The following is a 25,115-nucleotide window of genomic DNA, read 5'->3' on the forward strand; positions in this document are numbered from 1 at the left end:
CGCTGGTGTCGCTCCTAGCGGTTATTAATTCAACTTTTACCGGTAATTTTTAAATTTATTATTTAATTGTTATCGCTTAATATTTACAACGCAAAAAAGTAATTAAATTGTAATCGATTTTTTTAAGATTTTGCTAATCATTTTGACGTTCTATTGATAAAATATGAATTTCTTACTTCGGATACTTTCACAATTATCGTGTAGATGGCGCTAAGATTAATTTATAATTACATATTACGGAACATTAAAAAAACTTAAATTCATTATTTAAGACGTAAGTATATTTAAGGTAAAAATATATACCACAGCTTTGACCAACTAATCTTTTTTAATATTAATGTTTTTAATTTTAATTTTAAATTAATCACTTTGACATTTATGTTAAATTTCCGGTAAACGTTTCCAAACTTGCCACTACTGGCGTTCGCGAATTTGTAAATATCCCCTCTACGTACGAGCTCACAGCGTATACGCTGTGAGCTTCGCTGGTGTCGCTCCTGGCGGATTACTAATCAACTTTCACTGGTAATTTTTAAATTTATTATTTAATTGTTATCGCTTAATATTTACAACGCAAAAAAGTAATTAAATTGTAATCGATTTTTTTAAGATTTTGCTAATCATTTTGACGTTCTATTGATAAAATATGAATGTCTTACTTCGGATACTTTCACAATTATCGTGTAGATGGCGGTAAGATTAATATATTAATTTATAATTAGATATTACGGAACATTAAAAAAACTTAAATTCAGTATTTAAAACGTAAGTATATTTAAGGTAAAAATATATACCACAGCTTTGACCAACTAATATTGTTTATAATTAATGTTTTTAATTTTAATTTTAAATTAATCACTTTGAAATTTATGTCAAATTTCCGGTAAACGTTTACAAATTTGTCACTACTGGCGTTCGCGAATTTGTAAATATCCCCTCTACGTACGAGCTCACAGCGTATAGTAGAAAATTACCGATGTAATAATAATCTGATTAGACAGAATTTAACACGCGATGAAAAATCTTACTGCATGAGTGGAAGTTAAAATCATTAAAAATAATCATTGAAATAAATTGATTTTTCTATAGCTGTTGTATATTTTACGTTAAGACAATTCTAAGCAAATATTGAGTAAGGTTTGGGAAAAATTATTGGTAACAGACTAAGTGTTTTTAAGAAACGAATTACAAATGGTAATTAACGATGTCAATAATTGTCATAGATTTAAATTAATCAAAAAATTTATTTAAACGAATAAATTTTAAATAAAATAAGGATCAATCTGTGTTAAGTAAATTCACAGACTTAAGTAAGTCGTTTTCCTTGCTATATATATTTTATATAGTTGTATAAGTGCTAATAGTAGGGGAGCAAAGTATGCTAAATTTGCAGTCACTCGAGCGTTATGGGGGCCTATTGGGTTATGAAGAGTAGGTCCTAAAACCAAAAAAAGTTAAGTAAAGTTTTCCATTTTAGTGGGCGCTTGCCATTTTTTAATTTAATTTTCCATTTCCAACAATCGTTTTTTCCAATTATAACGCCATTTATCCATAATTCGAAAAAATGTTTCGAATAAAAGTTACTTATTTTTACGTAAGGAATCCAAATCTGCAATACAAAATGGGGGCTCCTGTTTAAGATTTTAAAATAACCCCCCACCCCACCTTCGTGGGGGGTCGTGTTTGATGCCATTCGATAGATTTTTCAAAAATATTGAATAATTGTATTTTACATTTTTTCGATCTGATGTTCATTTCGCGAAATATCGCGGAATTCTTATTTAAAATATTAAATTTACCCCCCATCCCTCTCAGTGGGAAGTCGTGTTTGGTATCGTTCGATTGATTTTTAAAAAATATTGAGCACGTCTTTTTTAGATTTTCGATCTGTCATTCATTTCGCGAAATATTCGCTTTTTTCTTGTGAAACTTTGGGACTCACCCATTTCATCACTCCCGGCTCAAATCGTCAGATTTTTGAAATATACACTCTTTTGCATGTACTTAATTTACCTTATCTTAATCTGATAATTTCGAGTTTTTTTAAGGATAGATTTTTTTTTCGGGTCTCCCTTAACAAACTCCCCTGTGTTAAGAGCCAATATATGGTAGAGGTACATCTGCAGGGTACCAGGTTTCTCCATATATGCTAATCTGACGCGCTCGAGTAACTGCAAAATTCCCCGCTTGGGCTCCCCTACCATAAGTAACTAGAACATGTAAAATAAAGGCAAAACAACAACGGATAAAGTGAACTAAAGATATTCATAAGGTAAATAATGCAGGAAGCAAGCGATTAGTAAGAAAATAAAAGACGAAAATTTCTCCAACATATACAGGGTGTTAGACAGGGTTTGGAAAAAATGGTTCAAAGCTTAACCTTAGATTTCTGAGGTTAAAATAGGTTGATTTAAGCTAACTTACCTTAGTAAGAAAATTGATAATAATCGAAATACAGGGTGTCAAAGTTAGCTTTTATTTTATTTATTCTTGAATATTCCCTAACAGTCACAGGATAATGACACAAAATTGTGTGATATGGTATACAAAGGTTTTTTGAGACGAGAAATCTAAATTTGTCACCAAAAATGATGTATTACCCAAAGGGCGCCACATAAGCCTTTCAACGCTCATTTAAGAGGTTCAGTTTTTTTTAGTACCCACTCTACATACTTTTTGAAGCAAAACTATTATTTTCTAAATATTTTTACCTAAAAAAGGTATACTACATTCATCTCGCTAAACTCAACCGTTTTCGAAATAAACGCATTTTAAATCTGCGAGGCAACATAATTTCTTGCATAACATCATTGTAGTTACGCCCGAAAAATAACTTAAAACCGTAAAAAATTACAAAAATATATCGCAAATTTCTTCAAATGAAATTTGCGATGCAATGACATAAATATGAGAACTGGCACAATTATTATGGTTTCAAGTTTATTTTTCGGGTCTAACTACAATGATATTATGCAAAGAATTATGTTGTGTGGCAGATTTAAAATGCGTTTATCTCGAACGATGTATGTAGTATCTTTTTTAAGTAAAAATATTATGATAATAAAAATTTTGATTCAAACAGGATGTAGAGTGGGGGATAGAAAAAACTGAACGTATTTAATGAGCGCTGAAAGACGTATGTGGCGCCTTTTGGGTAATAAATCTTTTTTGGTGGCGAATTTAGATTTCTCATCCCAAAAAACCCCCGCTTACCAAATTTAGTGTTGTTATTCCATGCCTGTCAGGAAATATCCAAGAATAAATAGAAGAAAAGTTTAACTTTGACACCCTGTATTTCGGTTATTATCAACTTTCGTACTAAGGTAAGTTAGCTTTAATCGACTAAATTTAAGCTCAGGAATCTAAGGTTAAGCTATAGCCCATTCTTTAGCAAAATCTATGCATAAAAACAGCACTAAGTTCTTCTTCTTGTGGTGCTTTCTTCTTTAGTGGAGGTTAGAGACTACACTGGCAAATCTGTCTCTGTCCAATGCGGCTCTAAACGAAGATGTTGAATCAAGGCCGGTCCAGTCTCTGATATTTCTAAGCCATAAAATCTGGAGGCAACCGGGACTCTGTCTTCCTTCAATCTTACCCTGGATGGTGAGTTGCGCGAGGCGGTAGTTTTTGTTTCTCATTATGTGTCCCAGCTAGTTAAATTTTCTGACTATAATGATTTTTAGCAGTTCCCTATCTGTACCCATTCTCCTCAGAACATTTTCGTTGGTGGTGTGGGTTGTCCAAGATATTTTCAAGATTCTTCTATTCTAGAGTTCAAAGGCTTCTTTCTAACTTCTTCATCCATTAAGTTAGTTGATCTAAATGTAAAAAAAGTATCTGGCTACATAATACAGTAGAGCGTCGATTATCCGAACTAATTGGGGGACAGAGGTGTTCGGAAAATCGATTTTTTCGGATAATCGAACTGTATTGATATAGCAATATTATAATGAAAGCCTTATTTAAATATCTCTAGTGACAAATAGGATAGAAATTAAACAAAAAAGTGCTGTATTTGCAACAAAATGAAGATTTTTAAGCATTAAAAAATGTCATAGAAAGGACAATACGCTTTCGTTTAGGGATTTTCAATCGAGTTTTTATACAAGTTGGGAGTTCGGATAAGCGGTCGTTCGGTTGATCGACTTTCGGATAATGGACGTTCTACTGTATTAAGATTCTAGGAATGTAGCTATATTTTTATTCAGATTTAGCCCTACGGCTCACAATCCCTCTAAGGCAAGGGAAAAACTCACTCATCCCAGATACCTATGTTATCAAAGGGGTTGAGCTTTCTTGGGACTATTTTCATGTTATCATAGTAGCACAGCTTTCTGCACGGTCTTCTACAGATGTTTATTTAAACCCAGCTGTTTTATATTGTATAGGAGGTTTTTTTGGAATGGTTTCAGTAGTAGAGTAAATAATAGCTATTGTCTGAGTACATTCCATTCTCCATTGTTTCCTTATTTGTATTTCTAGATCTTTATACCTAGCGATATTTTTAATGTCGAAATGGGCTATACCGATATAGGACCAAAAACTGCGATTTGGTGAATGCGACCATAAAAATTAGTATGTACACCTCCACCAAAATCTAAGGTCAATTCTCGTCATCTGATGACCTCCGAGGGGCTCCTTGCCGAACACCCCTTTACAAGTACCAAAGACTGTTTGGTAGCTGTAACCGCGTCTTCCACAATGAACCGCTCGGAGATCGTAAAATGAGTGGAATGGATACTAGATTTTGGTGGATTCGCCCATGCTAATTCTTCTGGCGCAACCACCAAATCGCAGTTTTTTGTTGTGAGGTATCGCCACATTATAGTCCAGGGTAATAAGGTATTTCCCATGACACTCGAGCAGCCAGGGTAGTGAAGCGTTCTTTAGACAGGTAATACCTATAAGAGCAAATTGTAACTATTTCCTGCGTAGGATCTGGCGGCCATTTTTATTTATAAACAATTAAGTGTCAAAAAATGGCATTTTTCCTCTTTTTTTCAAATCAATGGAAAACAATGAAACTTATGGTTTTTTTAGTACAAATATCTTTAAGATTATGGAAAAAGCTTTAAAATGACGTATTACAAAGTTTGATATACTCATTTATTGTTCATATAATTGCAAAAAAAGGTCGTAATTGCAAAAAAAAAATAATTTCGCAATATCTATTGTAAAAATTAGTGTACAGCTTTGAAATTTTTGTCATATAAGGGTTCTTTGGTGCTTAATATATGATAAAAATTTCAAAGCGATTTATTCAATTGTTTAAATTTTATTCAAATTGTTTATCCCAGAGAGCATTTTTTTGCAAGAAGATAAGTCAGAAAAAAATGACGTTAGAACCATTCCACAGGTGTCAAATGAAAGAGCATGAGCTATATTTTCAACTTGGTTTAAAAAAAGCGAATAAAAAATGCATTTATTAGTAATAAATAATTATGCAAAAGTGTCGTAAATCTTTCCTTATAAACTTTTTATTTTGTTATATAAGAAATTATATATATTTATTACAATTTTTTATCAATTATGATATAAATAACATTACTTGGTAGCTGTGCACTTAAAACAGGGTAAAAATGTTAATTTTTTTGGAAAAAGTTATCCAAAAAGTTTATAAGGAAAGATTTACGGTACTTTTGCATAATTATTTATTACTAATAAATGCATTTTTATTCACTTTTTTTACACCAAGTTGAAAATATAGTTTATGCTCTTCCATTTGACACATGTGGAATGGTTCTAACGTCATTTTTTTCTGACTTATGTTATTGCAAAAAAAATGCTCTCTGGGATAAACAATTCGAATAAAATTTAAACAATTGAATGAATCGCTTTGAAATCTTTATCGCATATTAAGCACCAAAGAACTCTCATTTGACAAAAATTTTAAACCTGTACACTAATTTTTACAACAGTTATTGCGAAAATAATTTTTTTTTTCAATTCCGACCTTTTTTTGCAATTATATTAACAATAAATGAGTATATCAAACTTTGTAATATGTCATTTTAAAGCTTTTTCTATAATCTTAAAGATATTTGTACTAAAAAAATCATAAGTTTCACTGTTTTCCATTGATTTGAAAAAAAGGGGAAAAATGCAATGTTTTGACAGTTAATAAATTGTTTATAAATAAAAATGGCCGCCAGATCCTACGCAGGAAATAGTTACAATTTGTTCCTATAGGTATTACCTGTCGAAAAAACGCTTCAGTACCCTGGTTGCTGAAGTGTCACGAACAGGGTATATTTTTGTCTTATTAACCTGGCCTATTAGTGTCGTTTGCCTAGTAGTCCAGGAACCGAAGCTTTTCACCTCGCAATTTTTTACAGAATAGATCGATTTGCTTGAAAATTTGAGAATATGTTGTGGATAGTCCAAGGATCAAAATCTATATGATGCCGAAAGGCGCTTTTACCATGGGGGTGGTTGCCACCCCATCTCGGGGGTGGAAATTTTTTATTATATTTTGACCACAAAAGTTAATAAAAACATTCATTCTAAGCAATAAATGTTCTATACATTCTTTTAATAAAATTAATAGTTTTTGATTTATTCGCTATCGAAAGTGTTAGTTTTATAATCAAGTATATTCAAATGGGAAATAGTTTATATATGTTAGTTTTATATCTAAAGATCAATGTTTTTCGATGGTATACTCATTTACGATTCACTCAATTTTCTCCGTAGAACAAATTTGATCAAACCAGGTTCTTGGGAATTAAATAACCTAAAATTTCATATTTAAACATTTTTTGGTATCTCTGATGCTAATCTTTCTATTCCGAAGGAAATGGCATTTTTTACAAAACTACAAAAATTTGTTGTTCGCTTTTAGATCCAGTTTTTTTTAAATTATCATTCTAAGCCAGTAAAACTGTATTGATGAATAACATGACTAGTTGTTAAAGTCCCTTATTTTTTATTATCCAACATAAGCGAATGGATCAAAAAGCAGAATCAAAAATATTCCACAGGATGTTCCAAACAATGAGGAAAAAACACACTATCATTTTTACCTCCGGTATACAGTTACACTTACCTGTTTAGCAATAACATTATTACATCGATATTCTTGAAGAATAAATTTATAATATACTAAAAAATCACTAAAATCGGACAACAGGTTTAGGAAATACGAGACATTAAAAATGTCCTATTTTTAAGGTGGTGCGTTAATTTGGAAGTTTAGTGTATTATTATATCATATAACTCTTTAGATTTGAACGTACACGTGACAAAAGGAAAATACATAATTTTGTTTTCCACCTACCTCTAGCGAAAAAATACTTTTCCGGACCTGATTGTAGGGAGCAAAGTTGTACTTTTCTTCTCTAGGGAGGAAAAGTAAAAGTAACGTCACGGTATTTAATTCATAAAATATAACTTAATGACGCCCTGAATAATATCTATTTTCTATTACGTAAGTATTTATACATTTTAACATTTATTTATAAAACAACCTATTATGCATATTGGTAAAAAACAGTAAATTGTTATTCTGATTTAACAATGTTTACATTAATAATTTGACTTATATTTGACAGTTGACAGTTATGTTATACCTACTTGTTAGTTTTAGCACGTTTTAGTTCTAATAAATTTTGTTGGTTAGTTACATAAATAAATTAAGTAAAAATGAAAAAGTGACTTATTATTTGGAGAAGGTGGAAAAACCATATGTATAACATGGGAGTAAAGTGCCTTTTCTTGCCCTCTGCTACGTGTCGGGCAATAAACTTCATTCTCGAGAGGAAAAGTGGCACTTTCCTCCCTTGTTATACAAATAGCTATTGAATTTTGTTAGAAAGCAATTTAAATTCAGTCCAAATGGTTGAGCAGAGACTGAAACCAGTTTTACAGCTTAACAACCCAAGATGTTTGAAAGTTCGATGTTTGATCATTTCGAAAATTGAAAGTGACAATGGAACTCAATCAAAATACACAAAGAAAAATATTTCGAGGGGGGAGTATTTTCCAGCACATACAGTTTTATAGTGTTTTAAAACTTTTCCAATATTAAAAATAAATTGTTTTTTTGAACTTTGACTGACAGTAATTCTGGAAAAATTTTCTATTTCTAGGCAACGTCGGTGTCTCGTATTTTGCACGTGTTTTTCTCTAAAATAATATGCATATTAACTTCTTGACGAATATTACTTTGAAAGTTACTTTAAAAGACTTTTTTATACAGTGCGCTGGAATAAGTGTTACCCCCTTATTAACTTATTTATTTTTAGCACACATGCGAAAAGCTCGGATAGGTCGATTTTTAAAATAACCATAGTATATTATACCATCAACGTTTCGAACTTTACACTATCCCTCTTCAGGTGACAGGTATAACTTTGACTTTTTTAAATGGGAAAGTGCATCATGTGATACCTCATTTAAAAGATTTTGAAATGCTAATTACAAAAATGTATAATACTTTACTCTTATTCGAGAGCATAGGTGCAAAATTTCGGTCGAATTCTTTTTAAACGCATTCATTTTTTTTTTCGAATTCTGAGAAAACTAATAAGTATTTTTGAACAATTTAAACGCAGAATGAGAGACTAAATTATTACGGAGGGCTGAAATTCCCTTAGAGTAAACAAAACCTTTTTTTTTGAGTAATATATTTGAAATTAAAAATAAGACTAAATTTTCTCTTTTTTCATCCCTGTGACTTATTAAAATAAACATTATAGAAGTTATTAGGGACTGTCTACCCTCGATAATACTGTAATATTTCATTGTGTTCAAATATTTCAAAAATACTTATTAGTTTCCTCAGGATTCGAAAAAAAGAATGCATTTAAAAATACTTCGAACGAAATTTTGCGCCTACGCTCTACCATAGGATTAAAGTATTAAACATTTTTGTAATCAGTATTTCAAAAGCTTTTAAATGATATGATGTACTTTGCCATTTAAAAAATCAAAGTTATGGCTGTCACCTGAATACGAATCGCGTAAAATTCGAAACATTGATGGTATAATATACTATGATTATTTGAAAAATCGACCTGTCCGAAAGTTTTGCTTATAGGCGGGTTGACATTACTAGTGAATAACGAACGTGGCTCACGCTTACGAATTTTTCCCGTGCTATTGTTAGTTATTTTGTTATCTATTTTCAAACTCGAGCAGTACATTTGTATTTATGCATTGCATACAAATACAAACGTACTGCTCGAGTTTGAAAATATATAATAAAATATCTAACAATAGCACGGGCAAAATACGTAAGCGTGAACCGCGTTCGTTATTCACTAAAGTTGATTTTTTTACCAAGAGGAGTAAACTAAAAAGACAGATTCACACCCAAGAAAGTTACTAGAAACGTCACCAAATTCATCTTCTTTTTTCGATGATCATATCAGCTTTCAATGATAATCCATACATATTATATTATACTAACACATCGCTAAAGAGTTCTAAAAACAATTGTTTTTATATAAAAGACGACTAAAAATCTGAAAATTAAAGGAATAATGCAGAAAACACAAAAAATCGCCGATATACTTAATTAACCTATAAAATGACAGAAGTGCCAAAACTTCATAAATGTCATTAGTGTCAAAATTTAATATCAGTGGAGTAAACTTGCCTGCGGTTGGACCAATTAGAAACAAGCATTACGGCGCGGGAAATTTGAATCACTCCTCTTGGTTAAAAAACAAACAATAGTAATGTCAACCCGCCTTATGTGCTAAAAATAAATAAGTTAATAAGGGGGTAACACTTATTCCAGCGCACTGTATAATAACTGAGCATAGTCGGACGGTGTGTAGACTTTCTTTGACGTCCTTTGAGTGTTTCTGTTTTGCGTTCAGCAGCGGGATTACGAACACTCGATGCGAGATCGCAAAACGAACCGTAGGCAAACTCGATGCGAATACGCATCGAAGCCAAAAAGTGATTACGAACTGGGTTCGAGTAGACTGTCAGAAAATCATCGGCAATTTTCGTATTTTTGAACCTACGGGATAATATTTCGAACAAATGGAATGATGTGCACGTTATAATGCCAAGGAATTTCTCTCATTAACCTCAATAATTATTACAATCGAATATAAAATAAAGTTTTTATTACATATTTAATTGTTATAAACGTTTATTTTATATTCTAAGGATGATACAGTGATAACGTGTACCTAGATATATAAATATATGATTTTCGAACTTGAGTAGAATTTGAGATTAATTATGATTTTTTACCGTTATTAAAGATTAAATGGCCAGGGAAAGATGGGAGACGTTATATAAAAATATTACTAAAGGTCGTAATGGTCACTGCTAACTACCTATTCACTTCATCGAATTCTGTCTCAGAGAGCTTTCCTTCACATATTTTTAAAATAGGAAAGTATGTATTAGAGAACTTCTGTCCGTGTAATGAGTGTAATAACACCTCACTGGGAGATTTAAACAATATACCTATTTTTTTAATGTTCAAAACATGAGAATTATTATCAAAACCGTATAATCTAAATATCGTTTGATTAACGATTTACATTACATATTTTTAGATTGAAAAAAACAAAGTATGAAGTAAGTAGGTTATGTCATTATGTATTCACTTTTCTTAATTTTTATACTTGGACCGGCAAGAGAGAAAGCGTTATAGGAGATCAACGATCTATCAGAGAGAGATAGATAGTTCGAGTTGGCAACTCGACAGGGTCGTAGGTATCGAGCAGTGCCTTCGAGTTGACTCGCATCGACAACGTAGGGAGAGAGGTTTCGTAATCACTCCCTACGGTAAAACATGGCGGATACGATGCGTATCGAGTGTACGTAATCCGGGCGCAGAATTACGCTTTTGCGTGGGATTGTAGTTTGTGTTGTCACTTTATATTTTGTTAACGTTTTCCATGTAGGATGGTAATTTAAATCGTCATAACTTCTGTTTAATCTGCCTTGGGCTCCAGTCCCTAAAACCTATCTAAGTATTATTGCTTTGTATGTTTGGATGGCGCTGCTATTTATGTGGGTAGATTTTATGTTCGTGTTGGAATATAGCTGAGGTGATTTTCTTGTGTTTTTAAATTCGAATAAGCAGTCAATAAGGATATTCGTCAATTGGTCTGTTCCACGCATTTTTATCACATGGGCCACTAAAAGTGCAAATTTATTATACAGGGTGTTTGGTAAAGACCTTAGATTCCTGAGTTTAAAATAGGTCGATTTAAGCTAACTTTTACCTTAGTACAAAAGTTGATAATAACCGAAATACAGGGTGTCAAAGTTTAACTTTTATTTTATTTATTCTTGAATATTTCCTGATTGGCAAGGGATAACAACACAAAATTTGGTATGCGTAGGTTTTTGAGCACGAAAAATCTAAATTCGCTACCAAAAATGATGTATTGAATTTTTATTCTCTTAATATTTTTACTTAAAAAAAGGTATACTATATTCAACTCGCTAAACTCAACTGTTTTCGAGATAAGCGCACTTTTAATCTGCGATACAACATAGTTTTTTGCATATCATTGTAGTTATACCCAAAAGTAGTTCTCATATTTATGTCATTGCATTGCAAATTACATTTTAAGACATTTGCGATACATTTTTGTAAATTTTTAAGGTTTTAAGTTATTTTTCAGGTGTAATAGAAGAGAACAAATCAAAGAACAATCTAACCCCAAAAAAAAATAAAGGAAGGATGATTTGGGAATAGGTAGTTCAAATTGTCAATTATTATATAAGAAAAAGTTTAGAATTCTACATCCCCTCCATTTTTCAAAAATAGAGGGGAATACCCCCTCTCGAAGGTGAAAAATATACATTCAAAATAAGCCCGGAATTGGATAAAATGACTAATTCTAAATAACTTTTGTTCTATACACTTTTTTCCCTAAGTCAATAGTTTTCGAGTTATTTGCAAGTGAATATGTTCATTTTTAACAGAACTATTTATTTAAACTAAAAAATATGAACTGGCTATTTAACAAGAAATCTCAGTTATCTCTTGAAAATAAACTGATTCTGTACAAAGCTATACTTATACCAGTTTGGTCTTACGGAATAGAACTATGGGGCTGCAGTAAACCTTCAAATACGAAGATAATCCAAACATTCCAATCCAAAATTCTCCGTATGATAAGTAAAGCTCCATGGTATGTATCTAACCAGGCACTTCACAATGATCTGGACATCCCAATCAAGGACTTAATAAAAAATCGTTCAATAAAATATAAAAATCGCACTACTGACCACACCAACGAATTGATAAGTAATTTATTTACCCAACCACTTGCTGACAGAAGACTAAAGAGAATATGGCCAGACGACCTACCACAATAAACAATAATACTTAGAGAACCGTCACTGGATGGTACCTAACTCACCTTAATTTACTTTTAGACTATTTACTTACTACTTTGTGTTTAGAGTAGATTGTAAAAATGAAGTGTATAAAAAAAACAGAAAAAAACATGTTTTGGACGGGTTTTCGGAGATAACTCAAAAAGTAAGTATTTCAGCGAAAAAATATTCTTAGCAAAAATATATTATAAAAAACTGAAAAAAATGGTGTCTGCTTGAGGTCTGTAGACCCAAAAGAAGCAGAGTTGTAGCTAATGAAAAGTAGGTTCTTCTTCATAAAATTACAAATCGAGTATTTCAATGTGAAATAACCCAAAAACACAGCACTTTTTGGGGAAATTTATTTAAAATTTTTTAAAGTGTTTAAAAAAGGATTATTTTTGTTTTTAAAAAAATTTGTAACATTAAAAGTGAGTTATGCTCAAAATATTGTTGGTCCCTTTTATTTTTTGGTAAAAAAATCGCGAAAATCACCCCCTATTTTGCATCACAAATAAATTTTATCATTACCACTTCACAAGTTACTTTGCTTATGTATTATTTATATGATCTGCAAGTTTCATCGGTTCAAAGTGCTTATTTTTAAAAAAGCTGTAGTTAAAATGGCTTGAACGAGTAACTAATCACGACTTTAGGCAAATCTTGAACAGCCATAGCATAATCAATTTTAGTATAATAAGAAAACAAAAAAGGAAAAATATTCAGGAAAGCAAAACGTACATTTTATTACTGTTTAAGATTTTTGGTATTACTAATAATTTTTAAGTTAATTCCATGAACAATTCCATTTTTTTTAAATTAAAAAAATTGTTTTATTTTAAACCCATTTTTTTCAAAACTGAGCACTTTGAACCAACGAAACTTATAGATAATATAAAATATACATAATTTAAGTAACTTGTGAAGCGGTTACGATTAATTTTATTTGGGAAGCTAATTAGGGGGTGATTTTCGTGATTTTTGTACCAAAAAATAAAAGGGATCAACAATATTTTGAGCGTAACTCACTTATTTTTAATGTTAGAGATTTTTTTAAAAAACAAAAATAAAACTTTTTTTAAACACTTTAAAAAAGTTGTAATGAATTTGTTGTAATGAAATATTTTGATGACGAATTTAGATTTCTTATCCCAAAAGAACTTCGCTTACCAAATTTCGTGTTATTGTCCCATAGGAAATATTCAAGAATAAATAAAATTAAAGTTTAACTTTGACACCTTGTATTTCGGCTATTATCAACTTTTCTACTAAAGTAAGTTAGCTTAAATCGACCTATTTTAACCTCAGGAATCTAAGGTTAAGCTATGGCCTATTTTTTACCAAACACCCTGTACAAACTCATTGATTTTCTAGCGAAAAGTTGTCTTTAGTATTTTTTAGTGTTGAACCAACTATTTTTAGGGGTACACGACAATTAGACAGAAATCATTAAGCCGAAAGCAGTAGACCGAACTCATTACACCGAAAAGCACTTTACCGAAACCTCACTAGACCGAGCAGCATTAGACCGAAATGGTACATAAATTAAAGAAGATTGCAGTAAATTATGCTAAGATTTTGTATATATGTTTTCTTATTTATTGTATTTTTTGTATTATTTTATATATAGACTGTGTAAATTGTTACTCTGTAGAGTGTGGTATGAAATAATTTTCATCCGTGAAACAAATTAGTGAAGGTTAAAATAAATTAAACTCGCCAGTACTTTTTGCTGAGAGTCCTAAGCCGGGATAAAAGGTGAAGGGAGATTGATGTTACCCTTGATCAGATTACAATCTTGTTTGAACACCCTGTATTATGTACCTAATGCTTTTCGGCGTCCTGCTTTTCGGTCTCATACTGTTCGGTCTAGTGAGGTTTCGGTAAAGTGCTTTTCGGTCTAATGAGTTCGGTCTACTGCTTTCGGTCTAATGATTTCGGTCTCTTTACAGTAAACTTCATGTTAATGTTAGGTGCTTCAGGATGGTTCTCAGTTTTGCAGAAAAAATTTTTATCGTGGAGTACTATTTTGGTCATACGGAAAAGGTCGCGAAAAGGTCCAAGCTTAAAAGCAACAATGGTTTCAGCAGGACAAGGCAACCTGTCACACGGTCAGGGAGTCTCTTCGAATACTGAGTATTTGAATATTGAGTTTAGTATTCCTTATTACTGTTCGGTCTCGGTACATTTTAATTAATTTAGCTGTTGCTGTTGTTTTACAGTCATCCCAAACCCTTTTTTTAGTGCGTCATAGATTATCGAATTCACTTTAACGAATTAAAGTTGGAAGTGACAAAAAAACGTACCTCCGTAATTATTATACATAGAACTTTGAAAGCTATGCATTCATTGACGGGTATTTGCATATTAAACCGACTTATAGATGTATAATTTTTTGGCGATTACAATAATCTAAATAGATGACCAATCAATGATGCGAAAAACATAAATGTTAAACAAAAGTAATCAATCGTGACAGTACTTTCACAATATCAACGGGTAAAATGACAATTGTAATTTCTAGGTTAGTATTTTTCAGCGACGTAAATATAAATATTTTATGACATTGGTGTATTCGGACATTATAGAGTGAAATTTGATTTTATATTTATTTATTTTTACATTAAAATATTTTAAATATTAATTTTCTGGCCAATATTTGTATAAATATTGATGTTTATATTAATATAAATATAAATAATTCTGACGACTGTCACATTTAACTAAAATGTCATGCAATGATTTGCGATATTCTTAAAATCTTATATGACGTCAAAATTAATGACGCACTGAAAAAGCGTTTGGGATGAACTGTACACTTGAGTCCAGGGTTTTTTACCCGTGCGTCAGTAAATGTCGTATAATCCGTGTATATTAATATTATACACAGATTATACAACATATGACAGAAGCTGGAAATAAATGACAATCGATGAAAATCCCTATACCTGGCGAGATAAAACACATACTTTTTATCTGGCATCATTCTCGTCCACGCATGAAACAAAAGACTAACCAGCTACCGCCTGTTATTAAGTAAAGACACATGTTATTTTTATGAACGCTCTAGACTCAGTACATTGAAAAGAGATGGGTACAAGAAAGACTCTTGGGACGTTTTCAGATTTTAAGTACAACTTGTGATTGTGACGTTTCTGGTTTGTTTACTTGTCACTGTCAGTTTGTTGGATTTTTTGCTGTTTTGTCCTATTTTTGCACTTAGTGTACAAGCAGTGGTTTTCACAACTAATTTTATATTGGAGATTGAAATTTTTGGGGTAAATGTCGTTAACCTCCCACTTGAGCACTACCTTGTGCAATTTTTCAGAAAGGATGAAGTACATCCACGTGTTAATTTAAAAATCTTAAATTAATCGAATCGAAAGACATCGAATTAATACAACAGGAGTGTTTACTTCATTTCACGTTCGGCAAAAACACCGACACGCCAGAATCCCGACACGCCAGTATCCCGACAGGCCAAAATCCCAACATGCAACAATCCTCGCATAAGTAAAAATTCCGACCACTACATTTTGAATATTTATTGTTTCCTTTTCAAATACAATACCAAATCATATTATAGAGAGTGTTGAAATTGAAAAATTATTACTACTAATAAGTACGGTAGGTACTAATTATTGTGAATTTTAAAAGACAAAATTATTTAAAAGCTTCATTTCACGGGCGTAGCCAGGGGGGATTTTGGGGGTTCAAACCCTCCCCGAAAAGTTAAGATATTAACATATTTCAAATTTTTATTATGAATATAAAGGTTATTTTATGTAGTTTTAGTCGTTTTACTTTTTTGAACCCCCTCCGAAACTAAAACCTGGCTACGCCTGTGCTTCATTTTATAATATAATGGCTATATTTACTGAAATGGAAGGTTGTAAATGACAATAATATCTATTATATGAAAGTAGACTTGTGAACTAGAAAATTAGTTTATATTAAATGGCAAATACTTTTTGTTTAGTAACAAAAATTAAAAAACAGATGGCCATAAACAAAAATAAAGAAATAAATGTAATTAATGTTAAAAAGAAACTTATCAAACCTGTCGGGATACTGGTCTGTCGGGATTTTGGCCTGTCGGGATTCTGGCGTGTCGGGATTTTGGCCGGGCGTCGGGAATGTGGCTGTCGGGATTTTGGCTGTCGGGATTTTGGGGTAGAACCATATTATAACAAATATTTAATTACACTAATGATATTAAAAGGATTTATGAAGTTACTAGTCTAAGAGCTAGTGAACCCTCCGACTAACGGTCGTCCTGTAAGGCTAGAAATTTTTCTAGTGATAATTAATAGCACACCTAGGCTAAAAAACCATGACCTGGCAGGCATCAGCGGTGCACGTGTATCTACCAGGTGAATCGAAAAGTGCAAATTTAGGGGGTAAAATAAACTTTCTCCTGTAAGGTTTAAATTTAAGTATGTGTTTGAGTAGGTCATTTAGAAGAAATGTGTACAATGACAGGCGATTCTGAGAGCATAAGACCTTCCCAGGCGAGGGGAAAGATTAGGGGTTTTTCCTAAAATTATTCTTTTTGCATCGAACAAATTTTTTTTAGATTTTTTAAATCATTCCAAACAGAAAAGGTCTTTAGTGATTTTTCTCTTAAGTTAATATTTTTTGTTATATAAGCGATTGAAAATTTTGAAAATTGCGAAATCGGCTATTTTTATCCCTAAATCGGACATTCATCTAAAAATTTTAATTTTGCCAAGGTACGTAGATATTCTTTAAACATTGATTGATGAAATCTCGAAGAGTTTTTTGCAATAAAATATCGAAAACCCCTTTGTTTTTTAATTGCTAATCAAGCGGGCGCGACACTGTAGTGTAAGTGAGGACGTTTGAGTTTGCATAAATTCATTATCTCGAGAATGGGCAAATTTCAAAAGATATCCTCAGGCAGGTCGATTTTTATTTTTGAATTAGGACTTTTTGGCATATATATAATACTAGTGACGTCATCCATCTGGGCGTGATGACGTAATCGATGATTTTTTTAAATAAGGGTAGGGGTTGTGTGATAGCTTATTTGAAAGGTTATTTAATTCTGTATTTAGTAATATAAACAATAACATATTTATTTATACAGGGTGTACAAAAATAATTTTTCTTCTATTTGTCAAATTTAATCAAAGTTAATTTAATAAAAAATGTTTTTTGTACACCCTGTATAAATAATTATGTTAATGTTTATATTAGTGAATAGAGAATTAAATAGCCTTTCAAATGAGCTATCACACAACCCCTACTCTTATTTAAAAAAATCATCGATTACGTCATCACGCCCAGATGGATGACGTCACTAGTATTATATATATATATATATATATATATATATATATATATATATATATATATATATATATATATATATATATGCCAAAAAGTCCTAATTTAAAAATAAAAATCGACCTCTCTGAGGATTTCTCTTAAAATTTGCCCATTCTCGAGATAATGAATTTATGCCAACTCAAACGTCCTCACTTATACTACAGTGTCGCGCCCGCTTGATTAGCAATTAAAAGACAAAGGCGTTTCCGATACTGTATTGCAAAAAACTCTTTGGGATTTCATCAATCAATGTTTAAAGAATATCTACCTACCTTGGCAACTTTTAAATTTTTAGATAAATCTCCGATTTAGGGTAAAAATGGCCGATTTCGAAATTTTCAAAATTTTCAATGTCTTATATAACAAAAACTATTAACTTAAGAGAAAAATCACTAAAGATCTTTTCTGTTTGGAATGATTCAAAAAACCTAAAAAAAATTTGTTCGATGCAAAAAGAATAATTTTAGGAAAAACCCCTAATCTTTCCTCTCCCCTGGCAAGGTCTTATGCTCTTCAGAATCGCCTGTCATTATACACATTTCTTCTAAATGACTTACTCAAACACATACTTAAATTTAAACCTTACAGGAGAAAGATTATTTTACCCCATAAATTAGCACTTTTCGATTCACCTGGTAGATACACGTGCACCGCTGATGCCTGCCAGGTCATGGTTTTTAGCCTTGGTGTGCTATAAATTATCACTAGAAAAATTTCTAGCTTTACAGGACGACCGTTAGTCGGAGGGTTCACTATCTCTTAGACTATACCTCAAATGTAGCTGTAATTCTGCACCAAAATTTTAAAGCAAAACTAACATGTTACACTTTATTTATTTTATAACGTCAATTTTTTAAATATAATCCGTGATCGGAACAGTAGCCATTTTCTGTCACTTGCTGCTGCGTGAAATAGATTTTCGACTTATTTCGTATACTTTAAATGACGACGCACGGGTAAAAAGTCATGGGCTCAACTGTATATCTGAGCATTCAAAATAGATGAGGAATCGCCATTGTTGGTTATTAGGGAGGCCAAGTCTGTTTGGGACCCATCTGTCTACTATTTCAAAATTAGCAATTTTGATTTTATTCCCTGCTAGTATAAGTGTATCATCTGCGTATCGCAGGTTACTGATTTTTCTGCTTCCTATCTGCCTCCACTAAACCACTGTAATTTAAAGCAAAGGGGTGAATTTTGACTATTAAAAAAATTAAACATGTGGTTACCTACTCAAAGTCATCGCAGTTTATTTTGATTTTGAATAAAATTTATATACTATTTGCCCTCAAATTGTTTAATTTCTTCAGTAAGTTAGTATATATATATTATTAATAATAATATAAATATTATTAACTAATTTTAAAGTGGCTAGTTATAAATTAATGGTTGCTAATTATTATTTTTTATTTCAGTCGATGTGACGTTCATAATAGACATTCTAATAAACTTCCGCACGACATACGTCACCGGAAATGACGAAGTTGTGTCGGATCCGGGGAAAATCGCCTTTCACTACTTGAAAGGATGGTTCCTGATCGACTTGGTGGCGGCGGTACCCTTCGACCTCCTCTTCTTCGGTACCGACACAGATGAAGTGAGTAGTAAAGAAGTATGTATTACTACCAGAATATCTCCTTTGGAATGTCCTGATGGGTTTTCTATGTTCGTTTGTCTAACGGTTCCACATGTCGTAATGTTACTAACAGAAGTTATATAGGTATACGTTACTGTTGGGTAGTGAAAAATGTTATTAACATTAGCTTTATTTGGCGTATTGGTTAGCAATTGGCAAAATTTAAACTCTTAAAATTTAGTATGAAATATTGATACCTATTTTATTTCAAAAATTTAGGAAACGATTTTATGTTATACTTTAAAACCTATCAAAACTGTATTTTCTTCATGTCTTTCCCATTCATCATTAATAAATTTGTTGACTTTATTTGAGGTTGTCGTTAAGTCTTGAGTTAAACAATAATACTACCCTTCAAAGATATCTCGTTCTAATTGCCTCCCACCAAGTTTTCCTTTGGTCGTTCATTTTTATTTGTTCGAAACACTCAACTAGCATGAGAGCTGTTAGACATTTTTGAGTAGGTATTTTAGGCAATCAGAAAATTTTTCAGGTAGCTCTTTCATGATAGCCTAATGGCTAGCAGCGGTTTCCAACCTTTTTTAGCTTGAGGCACACTAACTTAAAAACTGGTTCAGCCACGGCACACTTGGGTAAACAATCTCTATAATGATAGTGAGTATAATCAAATTTCGCGGCACACCTACAGGGAGTTCAGGGCATACCAGTGTGCCGCGGCACACTGGTTGGGAACCTCTGGGCTAGAGGGAAGCGGTTATTTTCCCCAAAATTCGCCGCCAAAGTTAAAAAAGGTCAAATATTGCTATTATAAAAAATATCATTGACGTCACTTTAAAGTAAATTTAAATATTCAAATATAAAAAATAAACAGGCCAGGCGATTTGCGAGAGATTTTAACTCTGCAAGATGCTTGCATGGGCGCCCCAGGATTATTTTCAGGGGGTGTATCTGAACTTCAGAAGATTGCATCTGAATCTGTACATACTATTAATCAGTATAAAATATGAACTATGCATGCATAGCTATGTACTTTCTTCCCAAAAAGAGGGGTGCAATTGTTATTTTGACAGGATATTTTTTAATATTAAGAATAAATATTATAAAAAGGCAGGTTTTTTATTATTCTAAATGGGAAATAAGGCACAATTTAAGTTAAAATATGATTTTATTGACGTTTCGACTTCCACCTAGGACGTCGTTTTCAAAATACAAAATATTACTAAATTAAACAAAAACGTTGTTGCTTTATAATAATTTAATTTAATCTGACTCATTCATATCGCCAATTCAGACATATATTATAAGAAGACTTTAAAATGATATTGCTAATATTTATGAGTTGCGTTCCTGGGACGACTTTATTAAAAGATAGTTCATTCGATAACATGAAATCACCTTTAGCTCAAGAATATCCATCACAAAAAGATCGTAGCACGTTATTTGTCTTAAAAAACAACTACATGCAATGATGACAGTAAAATTCTCGTGCTAGTGATTCCATATTAAATCACGACGAAAAACCAGGAAAAATCTCATTATACTATCCCGACATTGTAAGTATTTTGTCTTATATTCAGTTTACTCTCAAAAATAACACTCCAACTTTATATGTATGCTACTTTAAATTAAAAATAATAGTTTGGTCCCAGGAACTGTTTTAAAGTCTTTTACTTTAAAATGTATAATATGTCTGAATTGCCGATATTAATGATTCAGATTAAATTAAATTATTAGAAAAATTTTTTTACTAAACAACAACATTTTTGTTTAATTTAGTAATATTTTGTATTTTGAAAATGACGTCATAGGTTTAAGTCGAAACATCAATAAATTTATTTTTTAAGTAAAATTGTGGATTAGTTCTAATTTAGAATAATAAAAAACCAGTTTTTTATTAGAATATTTATTTTTAATAATAAAAAATAAGCTGTCAAAATAACAACTGCACCCCCTTGTCCAGAAAAAAAGTTCATCGCTATGCATGTATAGTTAAAATAATCCTGGGGCGCCCATTCAAGCATATTCCCCAAGTCACGTCAATGATATTGGTATAGGTAGGCTATCATGGAAGAGTCACCTGAAAATTTTTCAGATTGCCTAAAATACTTACTCAAAAATATCTAACAGCTCTCGGACTAACCATTCAGCTAGCTTCGAATTGAGTGATTCCCATACAGGGTTACGAAAAAGTCTGGCAACACGGTAATTTTTTTAACCGCTGCAAAGATCTTTATAGATTTTGGTGAGTACGGGTCTTTTAATGCGACCGATATTATAGTGGTAATTACATTGTTGTCAAATCTTCCGTTTTTCTGGAAATCTAATGAAGTTTCTTATTTTAAATGGAATACCCTGTATATTTTTTTGCATTTTGAAATCCTTAAGAAATACTGATTATTTTTCATGTTATATTCCCTATACCTAAATGCCATAATTTCGGAGTTATTACTACATTTATTAAATAAATAAATTTTTTTAAACAAAATAAAAAAATCAATTTTTTCGGCCAGGGTAGACATTATTTTAGGTTTCTTGGATCATTGGGAACAAACAAGGTATTTTATAATTTTTCTCTAAAGTTAATCTATTTCGAGTTATAAATAACAAAAACAGTTTAAAACTGAAAAATCGAAAAATGGTGATTTTCTAGGCTCAAAAAAACAAGTAAAAAAGATGCCCAAGTTCGAGATCAAACCCTGTGTTATCAGATACTTATAAGCAATTTGGTCTTATCTTATTTTAAAGCATTGTTTTTTAGTTGTTAATACAGCTTGATGGCCCGTTCTTTCATATGCGCTTCATTAATAGTTTAAAAAACAATGTTTTAGAATATAACGTGCCAATAATTCTTGCAGGCAGCTGATGCAGAAGGTTTAGAGCTTGAATTTTCTGCCTTCTTGTAGCGGTTTAAGCTTGAATTTATGTAGGTGCTTCGTAATTTCAAAAATAATATTTTTTACTCGTGTTTTTGAACCTATAAAATCGTCATTTTCGAATCGTCAAAATCGAAAACATTAACTTTACAGGAAAATTAAAAAAGACCTTTTCTGTTCCCAATGATCCAAAGAACCTAAAATATTGTCTACCTGGCCCGAAAAAATTGATTTTTATAATTTGTTTAAAAATTTTTTTAATAAATGTAGCAATAATTCCGAAATTATGGAATTTAGGTATAGGGAATATAACATGCAAAATAATCAGTATTTCTCAAGGATTTCAAAACGCAAAAAATTTACAGGGTGTTCTATTTGAAATAAGAAAGTTCATTAAATTTCCAGAAAAACAGAAGATTTGACAACAATGTAATTAATACTATAATATCTGTCGCATTAAAAGACCCTTACCCACCAAAATCTATAAAAATCGTTGTAGCAGTTTCCGAGAAATTACCGTGTTGCCAGACTTTTTCGCAACCCTGTATATCTTACGTTGATCATGTTTCAACAGCCTTAAGCGGACTTTCTCATGTTGGTATCTACAAATCAAACTCAGGGGAAGAAGACAGAAGTTATGGAATTAACAAAAATAGTTAAAACGAGAACGCTGTAGGAGAAGGCGGAATAGAGCCAAAAATTATGAGATGGATAAGCGAGGTAACCATAGACTGGTTCTGAATCATATAATATATTGAAGCAAAATAAAATACCAAAAGATTGGAAAAATAATCTTATTCTACCAATTTATATGAAAGGGGATGCAAAATAGAAATTGGATGCAAAGTGCACAATGGAAAAAAAATGAGGAAGGCCTTTGTCCAGCAGTGGACGCAAAGGGCTGGAGGAGGAGGAGGACGATGATGATGATGATGATATGAAACGGGACAGAACCAACTAAGAGAACTACCTATACAGCGATATTTCTACAACAAGAACACTACTAAAATCATGAAGAAAAGGGAAGTTGAAAACGATAGCAAATATCAAGGAAATTATGAGAATGAGCTTTAAGGCAGGAATGCAAGAACAATTACATACAAAGGACAAAAACTAGAGGAGGTCCTAATATTTGAATATCCAGGAAGTATCATTTCAAATTAGATTTACAAATTGCTTATAAACAGAAAAATCCAAGAAAATATATGCTAAATAAAGCAATATACGGAAAGAACTCTCTTTTCTTAAAAGTACCAATACCCAAATGCATCAAGGTCATTGTTAATGCATCTTATCTAATTCCAGTTTGAACTTAAGAGATACTTCCCTTTCCCAACATATCCCGCGTCTAGGCTTCCTTATTACACAACCTCTCATATTTCTCTATCTGGTCAATGTTTCTATTCTATATTGTCCCTAGTTTTACTAAAAATTTTTTTTTGTCTTTCAGAATAGTTAGGAAATCCGAAATCCAATAAGATTAAATTGGAGCTGGAGGGTAAGGTAAAGTCGGGTCCATCGATATTTCGCCCGTCGGCAAATTCAAAGAGATAATATTTGTATGTTATGAAATTCGAGTAAACCGATGTCCCTTTATCTAGGTACATGCCGGTATTTTTACAACCCGGTTACTCATCGTAAATCCATCAGTTTAGCACTTAAAAATTTATACTTGGGGATTAGTACAGTTAAAATTGTTAGACAATTATACTATTAAGCAATATAATTGAAACTTTTTTCTACTTTGAAGGACAAAAAAGCGAGTTCATTAGCGGAACGTAAATCAAAATTATTCTGCAAATTACATTTGATACAATATTTGATTAAAATATCATTATTTTGATGGTAAAAAATATATTAAATACATATATTAATTTGTCTGGACTAAAGGTGGTAAAAGATGGTCTGGAGTTATATTTTTGTTTGAATTTGCCGACGGGCGATAGATAGATGGTGTCAACATTAATAGAACAAGTGATGGAGTTTAAATATCTAGGCATTACACTATCTAGCTACGGAAGGCTCGAAACAGAAGTGGAAGTGGAACTGCGGTGAATAGAGCGAACAAACCCGCAGGTTGTCTGAATATGCAGAAATAAAAATATCGGAAAAGAAATATAAGGCAGAATTTACAAAACAGTAATCAGACCAATGACAACATACGGGGCAGAAGTACGACCCGACACAGAGAGGACAAAAAGATTGCTCGAAACAGCGGAGATGAAAACTCTCCGAAAAATGTATTGTAAGACTATATGTGACAGAGATAGAAGTACAGATATACCACGGAGATGCAAGGTGGACAACATTAATAACTGGGTAAGAAACAGAAGAATGGAATGGAATTACCACATAAACCGAATGACAACAAATAGAGTAGTAAGGACAGCGATAGACGGTTCCCCAATAGGAACATGATCAGTGGGAAGACCACGAAAACGATGGAATGACAACTTACTAGAGGCACATTGAAAAAACAGACAAGGCTATGTCTATACAAAAAGAAGAAGAGAAGAAGTTTTTAAATGTGCCTTTAAAAAGTTGTCACTCCATCGTTTTGATGCTCTTCTAACTGATCGTCTTCCCAGTGAGGTACCGTCTCTCGCCATCCTTACTACTATATTTGTCGTCATTCGGCTTCCGCGGTCATTCCATTCTACTCTTCTGTTTTTTACCCAGGTATTAATGTTGTTCACATATTGTCCAACTTGCATCTCCGTCGTATATTTGCGCTTCTAGCTCTATCCCATAGCAGTGTTTTCATCCCTGCTGTTTCTAGCATTCTTTTTGTCCTTTCAGTATCACGTCATGTTTTTACCGCGTATGCGATTCTTGGTCTGATGACTGTTTTGTAAATTATGCCTTTCACTTCTTTTAAGACATTTCTATTTCTCCATATTGCTTCATTCAGGCGGCTTTTGTTGCTTTATTCACTTGATCTTCCACTTCTGTTTCGATCTTTCCGTGGCTGGATAGTCTGATGCCTATATTAT

At 32.0% G+C, this 25,115-nt stretch overlaps 1 protein-coding gene across 9 annotated transcripts in view; it reads left to right on the forward strand.

The window, feature by feature from the left end:
- The window catches only part of LOC126881865 (potassium voltage-gated channel subfamily H member 6), a 1,259,880-nt gene that overhangs the window by 985,593 nt on the left and 249,172 nt on the right, over positions 1-25,115 (forward strand). For 8 of the 9 annotated variants that reach the window (XM_050646514.1, XM_050646507.1, XM_050646512.1 and 5 more), the window contains one exon: positions 19,068-19,249. In XM_050646514.1, the coding sequence (XP_050502471.1) occupies positions 19,068-19,249 (182 nt within the window). Of the gene's footprint in view, positions 1-19,067; positions 19,265-25,115 lie in introns of all 9 variants that reach the window. The other variant, XM_050646508.1, reaches the window with a different exon arrangement.

This window comes from Diabrotica virgifera, chromosome 3 (genome assembly GCF_917563875.1).
Source record: "Diabrotica virgifera virgifera chromosome 3, PGI_DIABVI_V3a".
NCBI lineage: Eukaryota > Metazoa > Arthropoda > Insecta > Coleoptera > Chrysomelidae > Diabrotica > Diabrotica virgifera.